We start from the raw sequence: 17,833 nt of genomic DNA, 5'->3' as shown, positions 1-17,833 counted from the left end.
TCAATTGACTAAAGTTTTATTTAGTATAATTGCATTTATTTCTTTAAATTGAATTTAAATTATCTTTTTGTGGTATTTTTTTCAGACATACTATTCAGACAACATGAACTTAATAAAAATTTAGAACTTTTTTCTGCCTTCAATATGTTATAAAATATTTTAAATAGTGCAAAAGTTATTTGTTTCTTGGAGGCAAAATCAGATTTTGCCTGCTCCTTTTGGAAATGCCTTTGAAAACTATCTCAGTTCCTTTTATGCTTATTAATCCATTATAGCTTATAAATGTTGTCAATTATTTTTTCCAGAAGGAAAAAAATGAACACTTTGTGGAAATTTCCAAATATCTACATGTTTATTTTTTATACACATTTTCTACTTACTTTTTAAAAAACTCCTCTGATTCCTTTTCCACTCCAGATTTTTTTATAGTTATGCAATCCCAGAATATCCAGCACCTTTTTTTTTACAGGATGTTGATTGAATATGCAAAATAAATGTTTTATATCAATATAAGAAAATTAATATTTTTTCTTCTTTATTTCCCATAGCAAAATTTTATGACTTATTCTTTTACCTTTATTTGTTTAGCCTTGTATTATATTGTTGCCTAGAAAATTCTTCCTCAGACTTTATGCTCACTGGGAACAGGTCTTATTTTAATTTGTATTCCAAGCTTCATCTAGTGTGGTATTCCAAGCCTTAACACACTCCAGTACATTTTGTTAAATGATAAATGGTATTATTTAAAGGAAATTTAAATTGAATTTCTATATCTCAATGCTTTTCAAGCCAGAGCTTGCTAAACGTTTGTTAGGTGTGTTGCAAGAGCATGTTTCTTTAAGATGGAGTTTATTCTGGGTATCTCTTAAAGTTTTAACTCTTAAATGCTGTTTCTCTAATATCATGAGACAATATAGAAACTTTTAAAATATTTTGACTTTCTTTAGGATATTTTCAGTTTATTCAGTGTAAATGTCTTTGGACTATTTCAAACCTTTACATATTTGACATTATTTACAGTTGAAAATATAAACACCATCAGTAAAACAAAACAAGTAAAAAACCATTCAAACTTTTGAGCTATTTAACAGAATATGAACTGATGGACGAGGACACGCAAATTTTTTAAAATTTTGAGCCACTTTATTGAACGTCTTTGAGAAAACATTAAGATTCTATGTGAAGACATATTGAAACTAGTAAATATAGGGAAGGGATGAAAGAAAAGTGAATAAGTTTTTGAGTGATTGGTATGATTGTGTTAAGAAAGACACTAAGAATCAATGTAAAAAATGTTAATACTCTAGGGTTAAAAAACCTAAGTACATCTTTTCAAGCAGAAATACAGATATTTTGAAGAACCTTCCTTGTGCTTCTTAGAAAGTAGACAGGTGGTTGGAGAAAATCTATTTTTGTTAAAACATACACACATTGAATCTAGATACATAATTTCAATATCGCAATGATTTTTCCTTGTATTTTCTCTAAATATGTTTTTTAGACTATTTCAATATAAATGGATTATATTTCTCTTCAGAGTACATATGGCAGATAAATACACTGATGATTTCCAAAGGAAAGTGCAAGTGGAATACCATTTTTTTTTAAAATCAAATTTTGGTATCCTTTCCTTCCTTATGAAGAAAAGCAAATCAGATGGTTAAGACTTTTTCTTTATTTTGCCAAATAAAATGGTGTATAACCCTTGCATTTTTCCTACTTATTATGCTCAGCATTTTTCTCCTTGCACCTAAACAAATAAAAATGAATTTGAACTTAGATAAACTATCTTTATAATGGTAAGCCTTGTCTTGTAAACTAAACTGTTCTCTGAAGGGTGATGAGTAATTTGTTGGTGGTAGATATAATGTAAATAGTTAGGTTACAGACTCAGTTTAGTTTTGACTATAGCACTAATGTGTCTCTAGGCAATCACAATATTTAATATGATCTGACATCAAACACAAGCATTTCAACTGATGCATCCATCGACGGGAGGGCTCATTTACAAAAGTAGCACCATATATGGATCATTTAATGTTTGTCCCTAAGTTTCTAGACCCCCTCCTTGTGATATCATAATCCAACATGCACTTTGTTGTATGGCCAAAGCATCAGATGACCATGTTGCAAGTTCCTAACATGTTCCTTGTCTAAGGCTGCTGCCCAGGATCATACCTGTTCTGTTGATCTGGCATGTGGAACTGATTACTTTTCGATGTTAGATGGTAGAAAGTCATCAAAAACAAAGTCAATTAGGATCACTTTCACCACCACTTAATTAACTGGTTAATTACTTTCCAAGCACCTGTTAAGAGAACGGGAGATTGTTAACTGATGTAAGGAATCTAAAATTGTCTAAGACTGGGTGTAGTGGTTTATAGTTTTAATCCCAGAACTTTGGGAGGCTGACTTGGGAGGATTGCTTGAGGCCAGGAGTTTGAGACCAGCCTTGGCAACATAGAAGACCTTGTCTTTACAAATAATAATAATAAAAAACAAAACAAAACAAAACTGAGTGGTGAAGGCACTATGCCTGTAGTCCTAGCTACTCAGAAGGCATAGGAAGGAAGATCACTTGAGCCCAGGAGTTTGAGGTTTCAGTGAGCTATGATTGTGCCACAGGACTCCAGCCTGGGTGACAGAGCAAGACCTTCTCTCTAAAACCATTTTTTTTAATTAAAAAAAAAATAAAAATTTCTAAGATGTGATTCTTACATTAAGGAGTTAATAACTTTAAACCCAACAGGGTTGTGATGGATCTTTACACAGGGTTTTAAGCAACACCATCACTACCATTCACCACCATCGTTATGATGGTGATGATGTCGTTCATTCATAATATTATGAATGATGAGAAAGAGTGCAAGTCTATTGAGGGAGAACATTCCAAACAGTTCACGTAGTGTAAACTTTCTGATTGTATACTTAGGTAAGAGTTTTTTAATGAGTTATTTTCCTTTAATCCTTCTAACACTTAAAAATAATTATCATTGTTATTCCAGTTGTTCAGGTAAAAATATTGAGGCTCAGGATAATTTAGAAGTGTGTTTGCAGTCTACTAGCTATCAAGTAGCAGAGCTGGATTCAAACTTACTGGTACAGTGTATTTTAGGCATTTTTTTTTTTTTTTTCCAGAGGAAGGAAAGTCATATGTGGCTTGTATAATTAGGAGAAACTCCCAAGAGAAGAGACATTTGAGCAGGATGTTGAATGACTGACAGTGTCTAAAACTGGATGCATATGAAAGGGATTGGATGGAACAGACTTAGGAATGGAATGGTGATGTGAAGTTTGAAGCACCTGAGGCAAATGTAAGGCAATGGTAATCAGAGCAGCACGAAATACAAGATTCTTTCTCAGAAGTAGATTGTGCTGGCTGGGGAAACGGGAGCATGGATATAGATAATTATTTTTTCTAGACTCACACATTTGTGTTTGATTCTTTAGTTAGCGTAGGGATGTTAAAGAACTTTGGAGAAAAAAGTAACGTAAGGAACATCATGCTTTAGAAATGTAATGGTAATAGAATATAAGGTGGATGGAAATGGGAGAATTATATTACATTCATTAAGTCAGCAGTTCTCAGACAGGGATTTGTATATGCCTTGAACATTGATGAGTCATTTCAGAGGAGCCACACATTCTTATGTGCATTACTTTATGAACATAAAAACATGTCTCACTCAAATTTGTTTTACCACTTTTTCAATAGTGGACTTCCATAGCCAGGTGTGACTGGGAAAATACACATTTATTTGCAAAAATTACTGAATTCAGGATAGCATTACTGAATTCCAAATATTACTGTGCATTTTCCCAAATAAAAGGTATTGATGTACAGCTATGTATGGGTCCAAATAACTTACTGATTTATTGATTCTTTAATGTACTTGTTCTAGAAATACTTATCTTTACAAATGGCATTATAGTGGTTAAGTGTGATCTTTATAATAAGATTTTATGAACTAGAGCTCCAGCTCTCTCACTTATTAGCAATAAATGGATATGTTACTGATCTCTTCAAATCCCATTTTGTTATCTGGAAATTTGTGAAGATGACCTAATCTTACATGATTATTTTGAGGATTATGTGAGATTGCAAATCTAAAATATTTCAATACCAGATACATAATAATATATATAAGCTATTATTCCTCTTTGTTAGACTATGTCTGGTAAGCATTACATGGTTTTATTATAGTCACAAACTGAAAAAAACATTCAAACAGTCAAAAGTCATTTCTCAAATAGTTTGTCATGAGTTGGAGTGACAGCCTATCAAGATCATAATCAGTCAATTTCAGTTTATAATTTTTTCTTGATTATCTTACTGAATTGAAAAGTCAGTTATAATTGCTACATTTCTATTCTTTTTCCCTTTTCTTACATTGTGAAACAATAATGCATGCTTGCTTGCCTTAGAGTTAATAAATAGGGAAATATTTATGGTTCTTGGCCCAGATACTCATTTGCTGTTGGTTACTGCCCCTGTTTTCACTGTCTCAGTTCTTGACATGAGTATTTCCCAACTTTCAGACCACTGTAGGCTTTGATTTACAGCAGCAACCTCTCTCGTTCTGTCACTCTACCTTCTGAGTAGTCTGGAAGTTGGGTGTTATTATAGAGAATCACTGATCATCACAGCACACACATTCTGACAAAGAAACTCACCTAGAAGCCTGCAAGAACGTTGCATTCCAGATAAGGGTTTATGTTCACAAGACAACTATCGATCGTCTTTGTATCACTTCTCTAAAGCTGATAATTTGGGGGACCCATTGTCTTGATTTACGTGGAAAATATGGATGAAAATCCTAAAGTGCAAGAGGAATAGAAGTGTTGGATAATAAGCATTATTTGAAAAAGAGGTGTGGAGCAAGTCATTTATGCAAAAGTGGAATTGATCTCTCCTGGATTTGGTTTATCAGAATGAAAGATTAACTTAGAGTGATTTTTCTGAGAAGGGAAACAGCAAACAACAAAATGCCTCCTATGCATGGTTTCTTCTTGTATTTATTTAGAGTCTAGTTCTTTGAATCTGATGGGTTTATGGCACAATTCAACACCAAAATAACTATATGAATATTGGCATCAATGTTTTAATCTGTGAGTCACTGGAACTCATGTGCAATTTATTAAATGTTTGCTATTCTGTCTATGTTTGTTTAAAACAAAGCTGCTGTCTGTATGGCTTCTTGGGTGATTTGTGCACATGTTGTGAGCTGGATACCTTCATGTTTTGTGTCCTTTATCACCAATCAATTAGCTATTTCTGAATGAAGAGGCTGTGTTGAGAAAGGATGAAAAGCAGGTGGGAAATGGAGTAGGAAGAAAAAGAAAACGAGAAGCTCAGTGTTTTATAAACTCTATTGCACAGAAAAGCTGACATTCGTTTCAAATCAATGTGATCTGTGCTTTGCTTTGGTGAGTTATGCCCACACATATCTAGCAAACACAGTAGAGCACAGATCATTGGAGGAATGAATAGCTTTACCACATGCATTGTGAGAGATGTACAAGTTTATTTTCCTCATCAACCATACCTTTTGCCAATATCATGCATGTTGCCCAGCAAGTGTCATTAACCACTGATACAGAAGGACTCATTTAATTTAGTTACTACATCCTGTTGGTTTTTATGAGTGGTGGGAGAACTGTTTAAAAAAGACCCGTTTGGTTAACAAATGTGTGCTGCTCTGCAGTGAGGGACATTTTGAATGATTTTCCCATTTCTTTCTTTCTTTCTTTCTTCTTCTTCTTCTTTTTTTTTTTTTTTTTTTTTGAGACAGATTCTTGCTCTGTCACCCAGGCTGGAGTGCAGTGGCGCGATCTCAGCTCACTGCAAGCTCCGCCTCCCGGGTTCACGCCATTCTCCTGCCTCAGCTTCCCAAGTGGCTGGGACTACAGGCGCCCGCCACCACACCCGGCTAATTTTTTTGTATTTTTAGTAGAGACGGGATTTCACCGTGTTAGCCAGGATGAACTCGATCTCCTGACCTCGTAATCCACCCTTCTTGGCCTCCCAAAGTGCTGGGATTACAGGCGTGAGCCCGGCCTGATTTTCCCATTTCTGATCTTTTCCCCATCCAGTTAGAAAGTAGTCCATAGTGCTTCAAGAACATTTGTATTTACATCTTTATTTTAGGTCCCATTGTAGCAAGAATAAATGTAAATGGACTCACTCTATTTCCATAATTATTTTGCAGAGTATTTTGGCTATCATCCTGGTGTTTATAGTCAATGCATTTTTACACCATCTACATTTTGGGCAGCAAGTGAGATAAACTGCTGGTTTATCTCACAGAGAGATCAGATTGCCCCCCAAAAGATAGCCATTTATAATATGTGCACTTTTGAATAATTAAATGAACTACCGAATAGCAAATGGATTCTAATCAGCTTTCAAACTGTGATTGCGCCATGCACTGAATCATTCCTTTATGAATACATTTCTCTTGGAGCATGTATAATTATGAAACTTTTTTTTCTATCTCGGTAGGAACTGGGAAGTAACAGCCCTCCACAGAGAAACTGGAAGGGAATTGCTATTGCTCTGCTGGTGATTTTAGTTGTATGCTCACTCATCACTATGTCAGTCATCCTCTTAACCCCAGGTAATCTGTCTTTATTCCTCTCTTATGATGGTATTGTGGATGATAATTTCACATTCAAATGCCTTAAGAGGGTAGCAATATGTGGTATCTTAGGGCACATTAGCATGGGTTGGAATTTGGAAAAAAAAAAGCATAATCAGACATTTTGCAAATGGCACAGTAATTCTGCAGTTCAAATATCATGCAGGATATTTTGGGGAAGCTGAAAATGTAAAATATATAAGTTGAGAATGCCAAGGAGATTTTTGGTCTCTGTTGCCACTTACAGACTTACTATGTGTTAGTTTGATAAATACAGAAGACATTTGACTTTTATTGTGGGTTGAAGATGAGGGTGTGGCATCTGGAAGTTTCTATGTATAGATGATAACCCAACTGTATGGAAATGGAAGAGAGGATTTGATGGAAAAAGAAGATCAGATCGAAAGAGAGTGATCTAAGCCTCTATATTTGGACATCTCTTTCTTATGCCTTCTTTTCCTTCCTTTCCTCAAAGTTTTTACATTCTAAGTTTCTACCCTATCTGAAGAACCTTTGCAAATTGTGCTTGCAATGATTTTTGGACTGTGTTCTTCAGATTAAAGAGTTTAATACTAATATGGAAATTATCATTGTGCTTCTTTCTGGGGACTATTTCAATACCCAGGAGATTTATTAGTCTTTAGTAGGTACTAATAAGGAAGGCAGAGATAAGGGGATCACTTTTAAACTCCCCCAATTGTCTTCCAGATACATTTGGCATGTTGCTGCAACCCACCCACCCAACTGTTTTTCTCAAAGACTGAACACCCACATATGATACAGTGTTATGAAAAATAGTCATTTCTGGGATAGGATTGAATGAATCCAAAAATCAACTGATATTTTAAAATTATAGCCTGTTGTTGAATGTTATTTATTTCCACTTCAGGTTTGTCTTAGTTTTCTTATTTTATGAGCCCCTTAAGCACACTGAACTTATTTCCTGATGTACAAAATATGATTAACAATAACTATTTTTCAGAGTCATTTAGTCAAGTAATTTTGGTGACTAATTATACAAATGGCAGTATCAATTGTTCCAGTGAGACACTTTGTGAAATATACCATCTTTGTAAAAATATTAACTTTGAAATGTATAGACTGCTAAAAATACAGTTTTTAGATATTAGTTAACATGTGGAGAGGTTGAGAAAGAAATTAAGGGAGATAGTAGGGAGGAAGGAGGAGAGAAAGGTAATTGGAAAGGAAGAAAGAAAAAATTCCCTGGTAAAAGTTGGCTTATCCAGCTTTCTCCCCAGAAATCTTTTCTTAACTGCCTCATTCATACATCTGCAGTACAATGTAATTGAGCAATATGATGGCTCTAAGTTGCTGCACAATGCCAAGAATCTTTGTTACACGAAGATGAGTTTCAACATGGTGTTTCACTTAAACATAAAAAGTTTAACATAATTATAAAAAATGAATGAGTCGATATGGAGGCCTTCTATTGATGGCTCTTAGCCAGATGGAGGTATTCATGTCACAATTCCTGTGTATTCCTCTTGAACTCTTTTCTTTCATCCTGATTCTAGCATCCTTGGCCCAGTGATTCACTTTCTCAGGTTTTCTTGTTACTCACTGAGGCCATAGTGATACTTTGGCATCCTTGAGAGTTTGATACAAGAAAGGCCATATAGAGTTAGCCGCTCACTAAATTAAGCCTCCTCTGCTCAACCCTTTTACATTTTTCCCAGTATAAACCACAGTGATGAACCATAATTGAGTTCATTTTGTCCTGCACTTATTCATTTATTAAAGCAAAAGCAAGCATGACATACCTTAGTTTGAGTTCTGCCTCTGTAATATACTCGTTTTGTACAATTTGGCAAGTTATTTAACCTTGTCTCTCACTTTACTCATCTGCATTTTAAGTATAATATTTAGTGCCAACATTGCAGTATTATTATGGAGGTTAAACGAAATAATGTATTCCAAGGGTTTATTTAGCACAGTGCCTAGAACTGCTACTGCTTTTCGTTTGATTATTGCTATTATTCAGTACTTATTCACCACCAGAAACCATGACAAGTAGTGTTATATAAAGGATATTTCCCAGAAAAGGTATAAAACCTCTCAGGAATATACATGTTTGTGACTTCAATTTCAGTTACGACAAATGGGAAGTTATGACAAATGGAAAATATTTAACCTGGAAGTTAGTCTTCTAGGGTGCAATTATTCATGCATTCATTCATCCCATAGGTAATATGGAGTTCTTACCACCTTCTAGGTACTGCGGTAGTTGGCCCTGCACTTTCGTTATTTTATGTCTTTCACCTCCAATCCCCAGTTACACAAATGCAAACATTTAGAAAATATACATATTTAGAACACCCACAGCCCCCAACCCAGACTTAATTTCATATGATATTAATCATACAAGTAGAAGTGGCATTTATTTATTTATTTATTTATTTATTTATTTATTTATTTATTTATGTTTTGTTTTGAGATGGGGTCTCGCTCTGTTGCTCAGGCTGGATTGCAGTGGTACAATCATGGCTCACTACAGTCTTGAACTTCTGAGCTCAAGTGATCCTCCCACCTCAGCCTCCTGAGTAGCTGGGACCACCATGCCTGGTTACTTTTTGTTTTGATTTTTATAGAGATAGGGTCTCTCTGTGTTGTCCAGCCTGGTCTCCAACTCCTGGTTTCAAACAATTCTCTTGCCTAGGCCTCCCAAAGTGCAGGGATTACAATCATGAGCCACCACCCCCAGGCCACAATTATTATTTCGATTTACAGTTTACCAAGTGCATTTCACATACCACATGTTCAAATGTCTTCAGATTTCACTATTATTATTGGTAGGGACATTATAAAAATAAAAAAGTAAATAATTATGCTGGGGTGGAAAAGGTACTGCTATAGGAAGCAGACACCTTACTTTATACAGAGAGTGTTCTATGCTTTCTGTAAACTCAATGCCATCAAGTGCCTAGAAGATTATATAAATTGATGAAGGGGGCAAGTGTAACAACAGTGGTTAGAAATTTGAGTTGTGACCCAGCGAAATGGCAGTGCAGTCACATGGCCTTTATGGTGGGCTCAACCCAAACATGTTAGAGTAATATATAAGGCCAGAAGACTAATGGTTTGCAGCTCAATACTTCAGTATTCAGCCTGGAAGCATTTTTAGAAATTATCTAGTCTTGCCTCTCTCATCAGACAGGAAAAATATCTGAGTTTGTTTAACTTTTGGGGTGAGAACAAGAGTATGCATCAAGGCCATGTTCCCTCTTGATTTTGCATGTGTCTCTGGCTATGTATGTCTGTGGTCAGGCTGCAGTGCTCCAATTGCACCAAGCCTTTCTCTTCTAACCCTCAGGCTTGAGTTCTCTCAGCTGTGCTAAAACAGAGCCACAAAGAAAACCTCCAGCTGGAAATTCAAAATACAGCATCATCCTTCTGATCTTCCCTCTGTCCACCAATATGTTCTCAAGGCCTAGCTTTCTAAGTAGAACCAGTCAAGCAGGTGGAAACTTTCAACCAAGTAGAAAAATCTATGTCAGGAGGGGAAGCTTCTGATTGTGGAATTTCAACAAGACACTGGGACTTTTAGGACAAGGCCTGTCTCTAGAACAACTCTTCTAATAAGAGTGGCAGTCAAGCCGGACGTCGTGGCTGACGCCTGTAATGCCAGCACTTTAGGAGGCTGAGGTGGATGGATCACGAGGTTTGAAGTTCGAGACCATCCTGGCCAACATGATGAAACCCTGTCTCTACTAAAAATACAAAAAATGAGCCAGGCGTGGTGGCATGCGCCTCTAGTCTCAGCTACTCAGGAGGCTGAGGCAGGAGAATTGCTTGAACCTGGGAAGCAGAGGTTGCAGTGAGCCCAGATTGCACCACTGCACTCCAGCCTGGCAACAGAATGAGACTCCATCTCAAAAAATAAAAAAGAGTGGCAGTCATAAATTCATATAGCTTTTATAATTATATAACCCTGGACTAGTCACTTACTTCTATGGCTTCAGTGTTTCATTGAAGACGAGGATATCTTTGGTTTGCTAGAATGTGAAGTGATCTCTTGAAGTGTGTTATAACTCTAGTGTCTATTGTCTAATATATTAATAACAACTACCAACGATAATAATGCTCTTTCACTAAGATTTTTCTACCATGAGCATATATTTAGTGGGTTGTTTTCAAAGATGAAAGCATACAAAAAGTTATTTAGTCAAAGAAATGTTTTAGAAACTGTTTTACTCAAAATAGCATAACAATTTGCAGGTAAGTACTAAGGAATGCACGCCTATAACCAGAGAAACACATGTTCATTGTAATTTTGGTTTGATTGCAAATTTATTACAGAAGTAATTTGACACATGTGCCTTAATTTCTAAAATTGTCAGACTCTTCATTGCCGTGTGAAGAGAAGTCCTAACTATTTTTGAAGAATAGGCTACTCAAGTATTTCATTTTATAAGTATTTCTGAAAGGAACAAATTATTCATTCCATTTTTTTAATTACAGGGTGGACTTATTCAGATGTATTGATGAAGCTTACATTATTTTTTCTGTTGAGTTTGTTTAAAGAAAAAGAATTTATCCACATTTATTTTGAGAATATGTTAACTATAAGATCAATAATTATACTCTACAAATATATGAGAGTACATTCATGCTTAAAGTTGTGGAAATCAGTCTAGTAAAGCTATGCATCTACTTTGCGATCTTATTTTTACATTTAATATGTGGAATGAGAAGGACTATACTTGGGAGAACATTTTGTGCAGAATACAATTACAAATTTTGGCCTGTTTTAAGAACAAAGGTGCATATTTTATGAGTCAAAATGCATTTGATATAGGATAGTCATCAGGCTCTTTAATCCATCTGCCATATTGACATAGCCACCTGAGAACTGTATATACTTCACAGTTCTTCAGCAACAATGACCTGTTGCCCTTTGACTGTGTCTGTAATCAGTCAATATCAAGACAGAATCATCACACTGATTATCTGTAATGGCTGACTAAGGATAAAATGGGAAAGCACCAAAATGTGGTCTTCATTGTTAGCTCTAGCTCTTGTTTCTTTTGGAAACTTCCCAGTTACCCTCTGTTACAATAGTGGGATTCATTCCTTTAGTACACTTTTTAGGTATGCATGGTGGATGTTCTTTGCAAGTTTATTAGAGTATGAAAGAAACCAAGCATTGATGTAGGAATCATGAAAGCTCGGCTTGATCTCAGTTAAACAAGAATTTGATAGTAATTTTTCAGTTCTGCGATAGAGATGTCTTTATTTTCACTTCTAGAAGTATCTCTAAGATTAAGGATTTTAAAGTAATTTCATATGCCATGTTGGGTAATAACTTACACAGGTTGATACTGCCACAGTGGTGTTGATGGTTAGATAAGTCTTTAATATCAGATATGGATTACATCCATGAAACTATGCTCAATTAGTTCATTTGAGTCAAAACATAGAATTAAGGAAGTGAAGGAAATTAGAGAAACATAGGCAGCCCTATTCAGAAAAATCAACAAAAGAAACCAAAGACTACAAGGCAGCATTTAAGGAATTATGCCTTTCTTACATCAACTTAAATGTACAGTGCACACGATCATCTCATTTAACCCTTATAACACATCAGTTTAAAGGAAGTAGAGCAATTTTCTACATAACACAGCTGAGGTCAACAGCTTTGGATGACTTCAGCAGCTAGTTTGTGGAGAAAGTATAGTAGATAGAGTGATTAAATTGACCTTGGTATTAGACTGACTTGGATTCATCTCCTAGCCTTGTTATGTGCCAACAAATATGATGTTGAGGTAAAGAATTCTCTCTTTTCCTATTGTGAAGACACTAGATTAAAAAAAAGACTTGACCCTTTGAAAGAGGGCTTTAAAAAGATTCATATGCTTGCACACACACACACACACACACACACACACACACACACACACACACGTAAAACTCATTTCCTAGAAAGCATTTAACAAAATTAAGGACTTTATTGAACTGATGACAGCTGATCTGTTATTGTTATGCAAAAACTCAAAGTGAATTCACTCTAGTTACTATTTTGCTCTAACAAAATGACAGCTCCTGGTATAGTTAGTTAAAATGTTATGTTGTACTATATTGCAAACAGTATTTTGGCATCTATAATTTAATAGGTGTCATTTAAGCACCTGACCTGTGTTTTAAAATGTCAAAGCAATGATTAAACTATACCCATTATACTTTATGAGGGGAAAATAATGTTTTCCACATTTTTAGATTTGCACTATTTGTAAACATCGGCATCAACCAAGATGCAAATTGTTTATTTTGTTGAATTAAGACAGGAGATGTGTTGTATTGATAGACATAATCTAATGTGTCTCTGCTTGTTTTTTTCAAGAAAAGCACAGATTGAACACGGATTTCAGTGTAGCATTACCCAGGCATAATCAGGCTGCAGAGAAAACAATGACAGATTCTAATAGTTTCCCCCTGGATAATATGGATTGTTGTTGTCTTTTAAAATAGAGTTATCTCTGATATTGAATAAAAAAATAATTTTCTCTGGCATTAATGGAATAAAAGTAGTTACTTTTTTGTCTTTCTTTTAAAGTTTCTATATATTTAAGTCATATTTGATTCCCTTAGTTACCCTCATAATGTTAGTGTCCAATCAGATAACTGATGAATTTGGTTTACATTATAGTGTGTTTAGTTTTACAAGAGTCAGAAGAGAACTTATTAACATTTATGTATGCCTTCTTTTGCCAGATGTTGTACTAAGTGCTTTACATGTATTACTTTATTTTTTCTCACATCACTAATATTGCATTGATACTATTCATCTATTTACATTCTAGAATATTCATTTGAGTCTTACAAGTTGAAGTAAGTTGATTAATTTCACACAACTAGAAGTCAGATATGCTGGATCACTATCTCAGGCACTTTTGGCTTTGGCATGTGTCATAATCCTTGTAATATAAGTTAAGACATATTCTTGCACCCATGGAAGATAGGGGCAAAAAATATTTTAGAAAAATAAATTTCCCTTTATTTCCCATGAGCTTTGTAATTAGTAAAGTAATTCTGTGTATTTCTAAAAGGGAAGGCATAGCAGAGAAAGAATTCAACTGAGGATGGAGGTGTAAAAATTTGGACAAGGGGCAGAAAGGGAGGAAGTGACAGAAGTGGGAAGTTGAAAATCATAAGTGTAAATTCTGTATGTATTTTTATTTCTGGTTTCATAATTTTTCAGAAACTCAAATACCCATGATAAAATATAAATTCACATTTTCTATCCTAAACCACATTATATAAAATTATGTCGTTGTACAACTTTAATATTTTGTCATATATGTTATCTGCTTCTTCCTAATAGAAATTTGATTTAGAAATGTGATACTCTGGCCTCTAATGTATGATTAGATAGCCTGGTCTCTGAGAAGTCAGGTTTCCATAAAAGAGAGAGTTATGATGGGGTTGGTGGCTCATGCCTGTAATCCCAGCACTTGGGGAGGCCAAGGCAGGAGGATCACTTGAGCCTAGGACTGCAAAACCATACTGGGCCACATAGTGAGACCCCATCTCGACTAAGAGTTTTAAAACAATTAGCCAGGTGTGTTGGGACATGCTGCTCAGGAGGCAGGAGGATTGCTTGAGACTGAGAAGTTGAGGCTGTAGTGAGCCATGATCACGCCACTGCACTCCAGCCTGGGCAAGAGAGCATAACTCTGTCAAAAAGAGTCCCCAATCTAGTTCCAAAACATTTTCATCATCCCAAAAGGAAACTCTACCTTTTGGGATGAAGCAGTTGCTCCTCATATCCCAACTCCCTCATCCCCTGGCAATCACCAATCTACTTCATTTCTCTGAAGATTTACTGTTTCTAGATATTTCACAAAAATGGAGTCAAATAATATGTGACCTTTAGTGTCTAATGTCTTTCACTTTTCATGTTTTAGAAGTGCATCCACCAAGTCACTTATAACAGTGTTTCATTCCTTTTTATGGCTCATAGCAATCCACTGTATGCATGTTCCACAGATTGTGCTGCTGTGAACCTGTGTGTATTTGTTTGAGTCCATGTTTTTAGTTTTTTGAGGTTATATACCTAGGAATGGAATTGCTAGGTCATATGGTAATTCTGTGTTTAAATGTCTGAAGAACTATTTGCCACAGCAGCTGAACCATCTTACGTTCCCAACAGAAATACTCATGTGTTCCAGTTTCTCCAAATGCTTACAAACACTTGTTCTTTTCTCTCTCTCTCTTTTTTTTCATTTATGGGCATTCAAGAGATACAAAGTAGTATCTCATTTGGTTTTAATTTGCATTTCCCTAATAATTAACAATAATAACTGAGCATCTTCTCATGTGTTTATTGGCCGTTTATATATCTTCTTTAAAGATATGTCTGTTTAAGCCTGTTGCCCATTTTAAGGGACTTGCTGGTTTTACTGATAGTGAGTTGTAGGAGTTCTTTATTCTAGATATTAATCTCTTGTCAGAAACATATTTTCATATACTTTTTTCTATAATGTAGTTTGTCTCTTTACTTTCATAATAGTATCTTTTGGTGCACAAAGTTCTTCATTTACTTATTTTTTCATTGCTTATGCTTTTGATATCATATCTAAGAATACATTACTGAATCCAAGGTCACAAAGATCTATCTTTTCAGTTTTTAAAATAAGTTTATGGTTTTAATTTATCTACATTGGTCATTGATCCATTTTGAGTTAATTTGTTATATCGTGTGAGTTAGGGAGTCTAACTTTAATTTTTGCATGTGAACAATTATTTCACCAAGCACCATTTATTGAAGAGATTGTTCTTTCCCAATTATGATAGTGTGACCCTTGTTGATTGTTCTTGGTTATAGATATATGAGTTATTTCTGGGCTTACAATTTTACTTCATTCATCTCTATATTTATCCTCATGCTGGTACTGCATTGTTTTGATTACTGCAGCTTTGTGGAAGTGTTTGAAATCTGGAAGTGTGACTGTTACACTTTAAAAATACATATATTGCTTTGCTATGAAGAGCACATCACAGTTCCATATACATTTGAGAATTAGCTTTTTTATTTCTGCAAGAAAGTCAGTTGGAATTTTAATAGTAATTGCATTGAGTCTATATTTGCTTTAGGTAATATTACCATCTTAGAAATATTAGTGTTCCAACTCATAAATATAGAATGTCTTTACGTTCTTGAAATAATTTAAATAAAACAAAAATCAACATTTTCTAGTTTATAGTGTAAAAGTCTTTTACACTTGGTTAAGTTCATTGCTAATTATTTTTTTCTGTATGATACTGTAAATAGAATCTTAATATTCTTTTCTGATTAATCATTGTTGGTATACAGAAACACAACTGATTTTTAAGTGTTAATCTTATATTCTTCAACTTTGCTGAAATCATCTGTTAGGTTTAGTAGCTTATTGTAGATTCTTTGAGATTTTCTATGTATAGAGGATCATGCCATTTGTGAACAGAGATAACTACTTCTTCATGACCAAATCGACTATCTGTTAGTTCTTTTTCTTGTCTAGTTACTCTGGCTAGAATTTGCAGTGCAATGTTAGATAACAATGGTAAAAGTGATTATTCTCATCTTATTCCATCATAGGTGGAAAGTTTTCAGTCTTTCTTCGTTGAGTAGTCTTAGTTTGTTTAGATAAAGATTCTTTACATTATTGAGGAAGATTCTTTTTATTTCTAGCTCTTAAACTATTTTTACAAGGAGTGTTGGATATTGTCAAATACATTTTATCAATAAATTGAAATGATCATTTGTTTTCCTCCCTTTTCTATTTTATGTTGTATTACATTAATTTTCTTTTGTTGAGCCACTCTTACACTCCTGGAATAAAACCCACTTGTTCATGGTGTATAAGCCTCTTCATATGCTGAAGAATTCAGTTTTCTAATATACTTTAAGGATTTTTGCATCTGTATTTATAAGGTATATCGATCTGTTGGTTTCTTTTCTTGTGCTATCTTTGTCTAGCTTTCATATCAAAGTAATTTTAACCTCACAGAATGAGATAGTAAGTAATCTTTTCTTGTACAATTTTGGGAAGAGTTTGAGAGGGATGAGTGTTAACTATTCTAAATGTTAGAATTCACAAGTGAAGTCATCTGGTTCTAGCCTTTTTATTGTTAGGAAGGTTTTTGATTCATGATTTTGTAACTTACTCATTATTGGTCTGTTCAGGTTTTTAATTTCTTCTTGAATAAGTTTGGTAGTTTGTGTTTTTCTAGAAACTTGTTTACATCATATAATGTCTAGTTCATTTGTGCTGCTATAACAAAATAACACTGACTGGGTGATATAAACAATAGTAATTTATTTCTCAGTTCTGCAAGCCGGAAAGTCCAAGATCAAGGTTCTGGCAGGACTGGTGTCTGGAGGGGGCTGTTCTCTGCTTTGAAGATGACACCTTTTTGCTGCACTCTCCAGAGGGAAGGAACACTGCATTCTCATATGGCAGAAGGAACAGAAGGAAACGACAGCCTTCCCTTCAATCCCAAGCTGTTTTATAAAGCTATTATTTCCATTCACAATGGTAGGGCCCTAATCATTACCTCTCAAAGTTCACACTTCTCAATACTCTTGGTTTGGGGATTACATTTCAATATGAATTTGGAAGGGGAACGCAGTCACTCAAACCATAGCGTATAATTTGCACCTCTATTATTTCATACATATCTGTTATTATTTTATCTATTTAATGACCATTTTTCAATATATAGTATCATTTCTTATAACAATTTTTGACTTAAAGTCTAATTTTTCTGATATGGGCATAACAAATTCTGCTCTTTCTTGGTTACAGTTTGCAAAGAATATATTTTCTATCATTCACCCACAATGCATTGCATCTTTAGAAAGAAAGTAAGTGAATTTTAAAAATCCATTTTGCCATTTGCAGCCTTTTGAAGGGAAAATTACATTTATTTACATTTAATTTCTTAAAATGAATTAGTTGTTTCATTGTTCCATTTATTTTCTATTTGTCCTTTAACTTATTGTTTTCTTTAAGTACTTCAATGCTGCCTTATTTTGTGTTTAATTTATTTTTATAGTGTCCTTCTTTGATCTCTTCTCATTTCCTCTTGAGATTTTTTTTCTTTTTTCTTTTTTTATTTTATTTTATTTTATTTTTTATTATACTTTAAGTTCTAGGGTACATGTGCATAACGTGCAGGTTTGTTACATATGTATA

General features: G+C 34.5%; 1 protein-coding gene across 1 annotated transcript in view; it reads left to right on the top strand.

Moving 5' to 3' along the window:
* Nucleotides 1-17,833, top strand: part of DPP10 (dipeptidyl peptidase like 10) — a 629,039-nt gene that overhangs the window by 142,233 nt on the left and 468,973 nt on the right. Inside the window, exon 2 of the mRNA XM_026449363.1 lies at nucleotides 6,503-6,617. Within this exon, the coding sequence (XP_026305148.1) occupies nucleotides 6,503-6,617 (115 nt within the window). The remainder of the gene's footprint in view (nucleotides 1-6,502; nucleotides 6,618-17,833) is intronic.

Source organism: Piliocolobus tephrosceles, chromosome 11 (assembly GCF_002776525.5).
Source record: "Piliocolobus tephrosceles isolate RC106 chromosome 11, ASM277652v3, whole genome shotgun sequence".
NCBI lineage: Eukaryota > Metazoa > Chordata > Mammalia > Primates > Cercopithecidae > Piliocolobus > Piliocolobus tephrosceles.
Note: the sequence above shows the minus strand (reverse complement) of the source record. Positions and strands in the feature narration are given on the sequence as shown.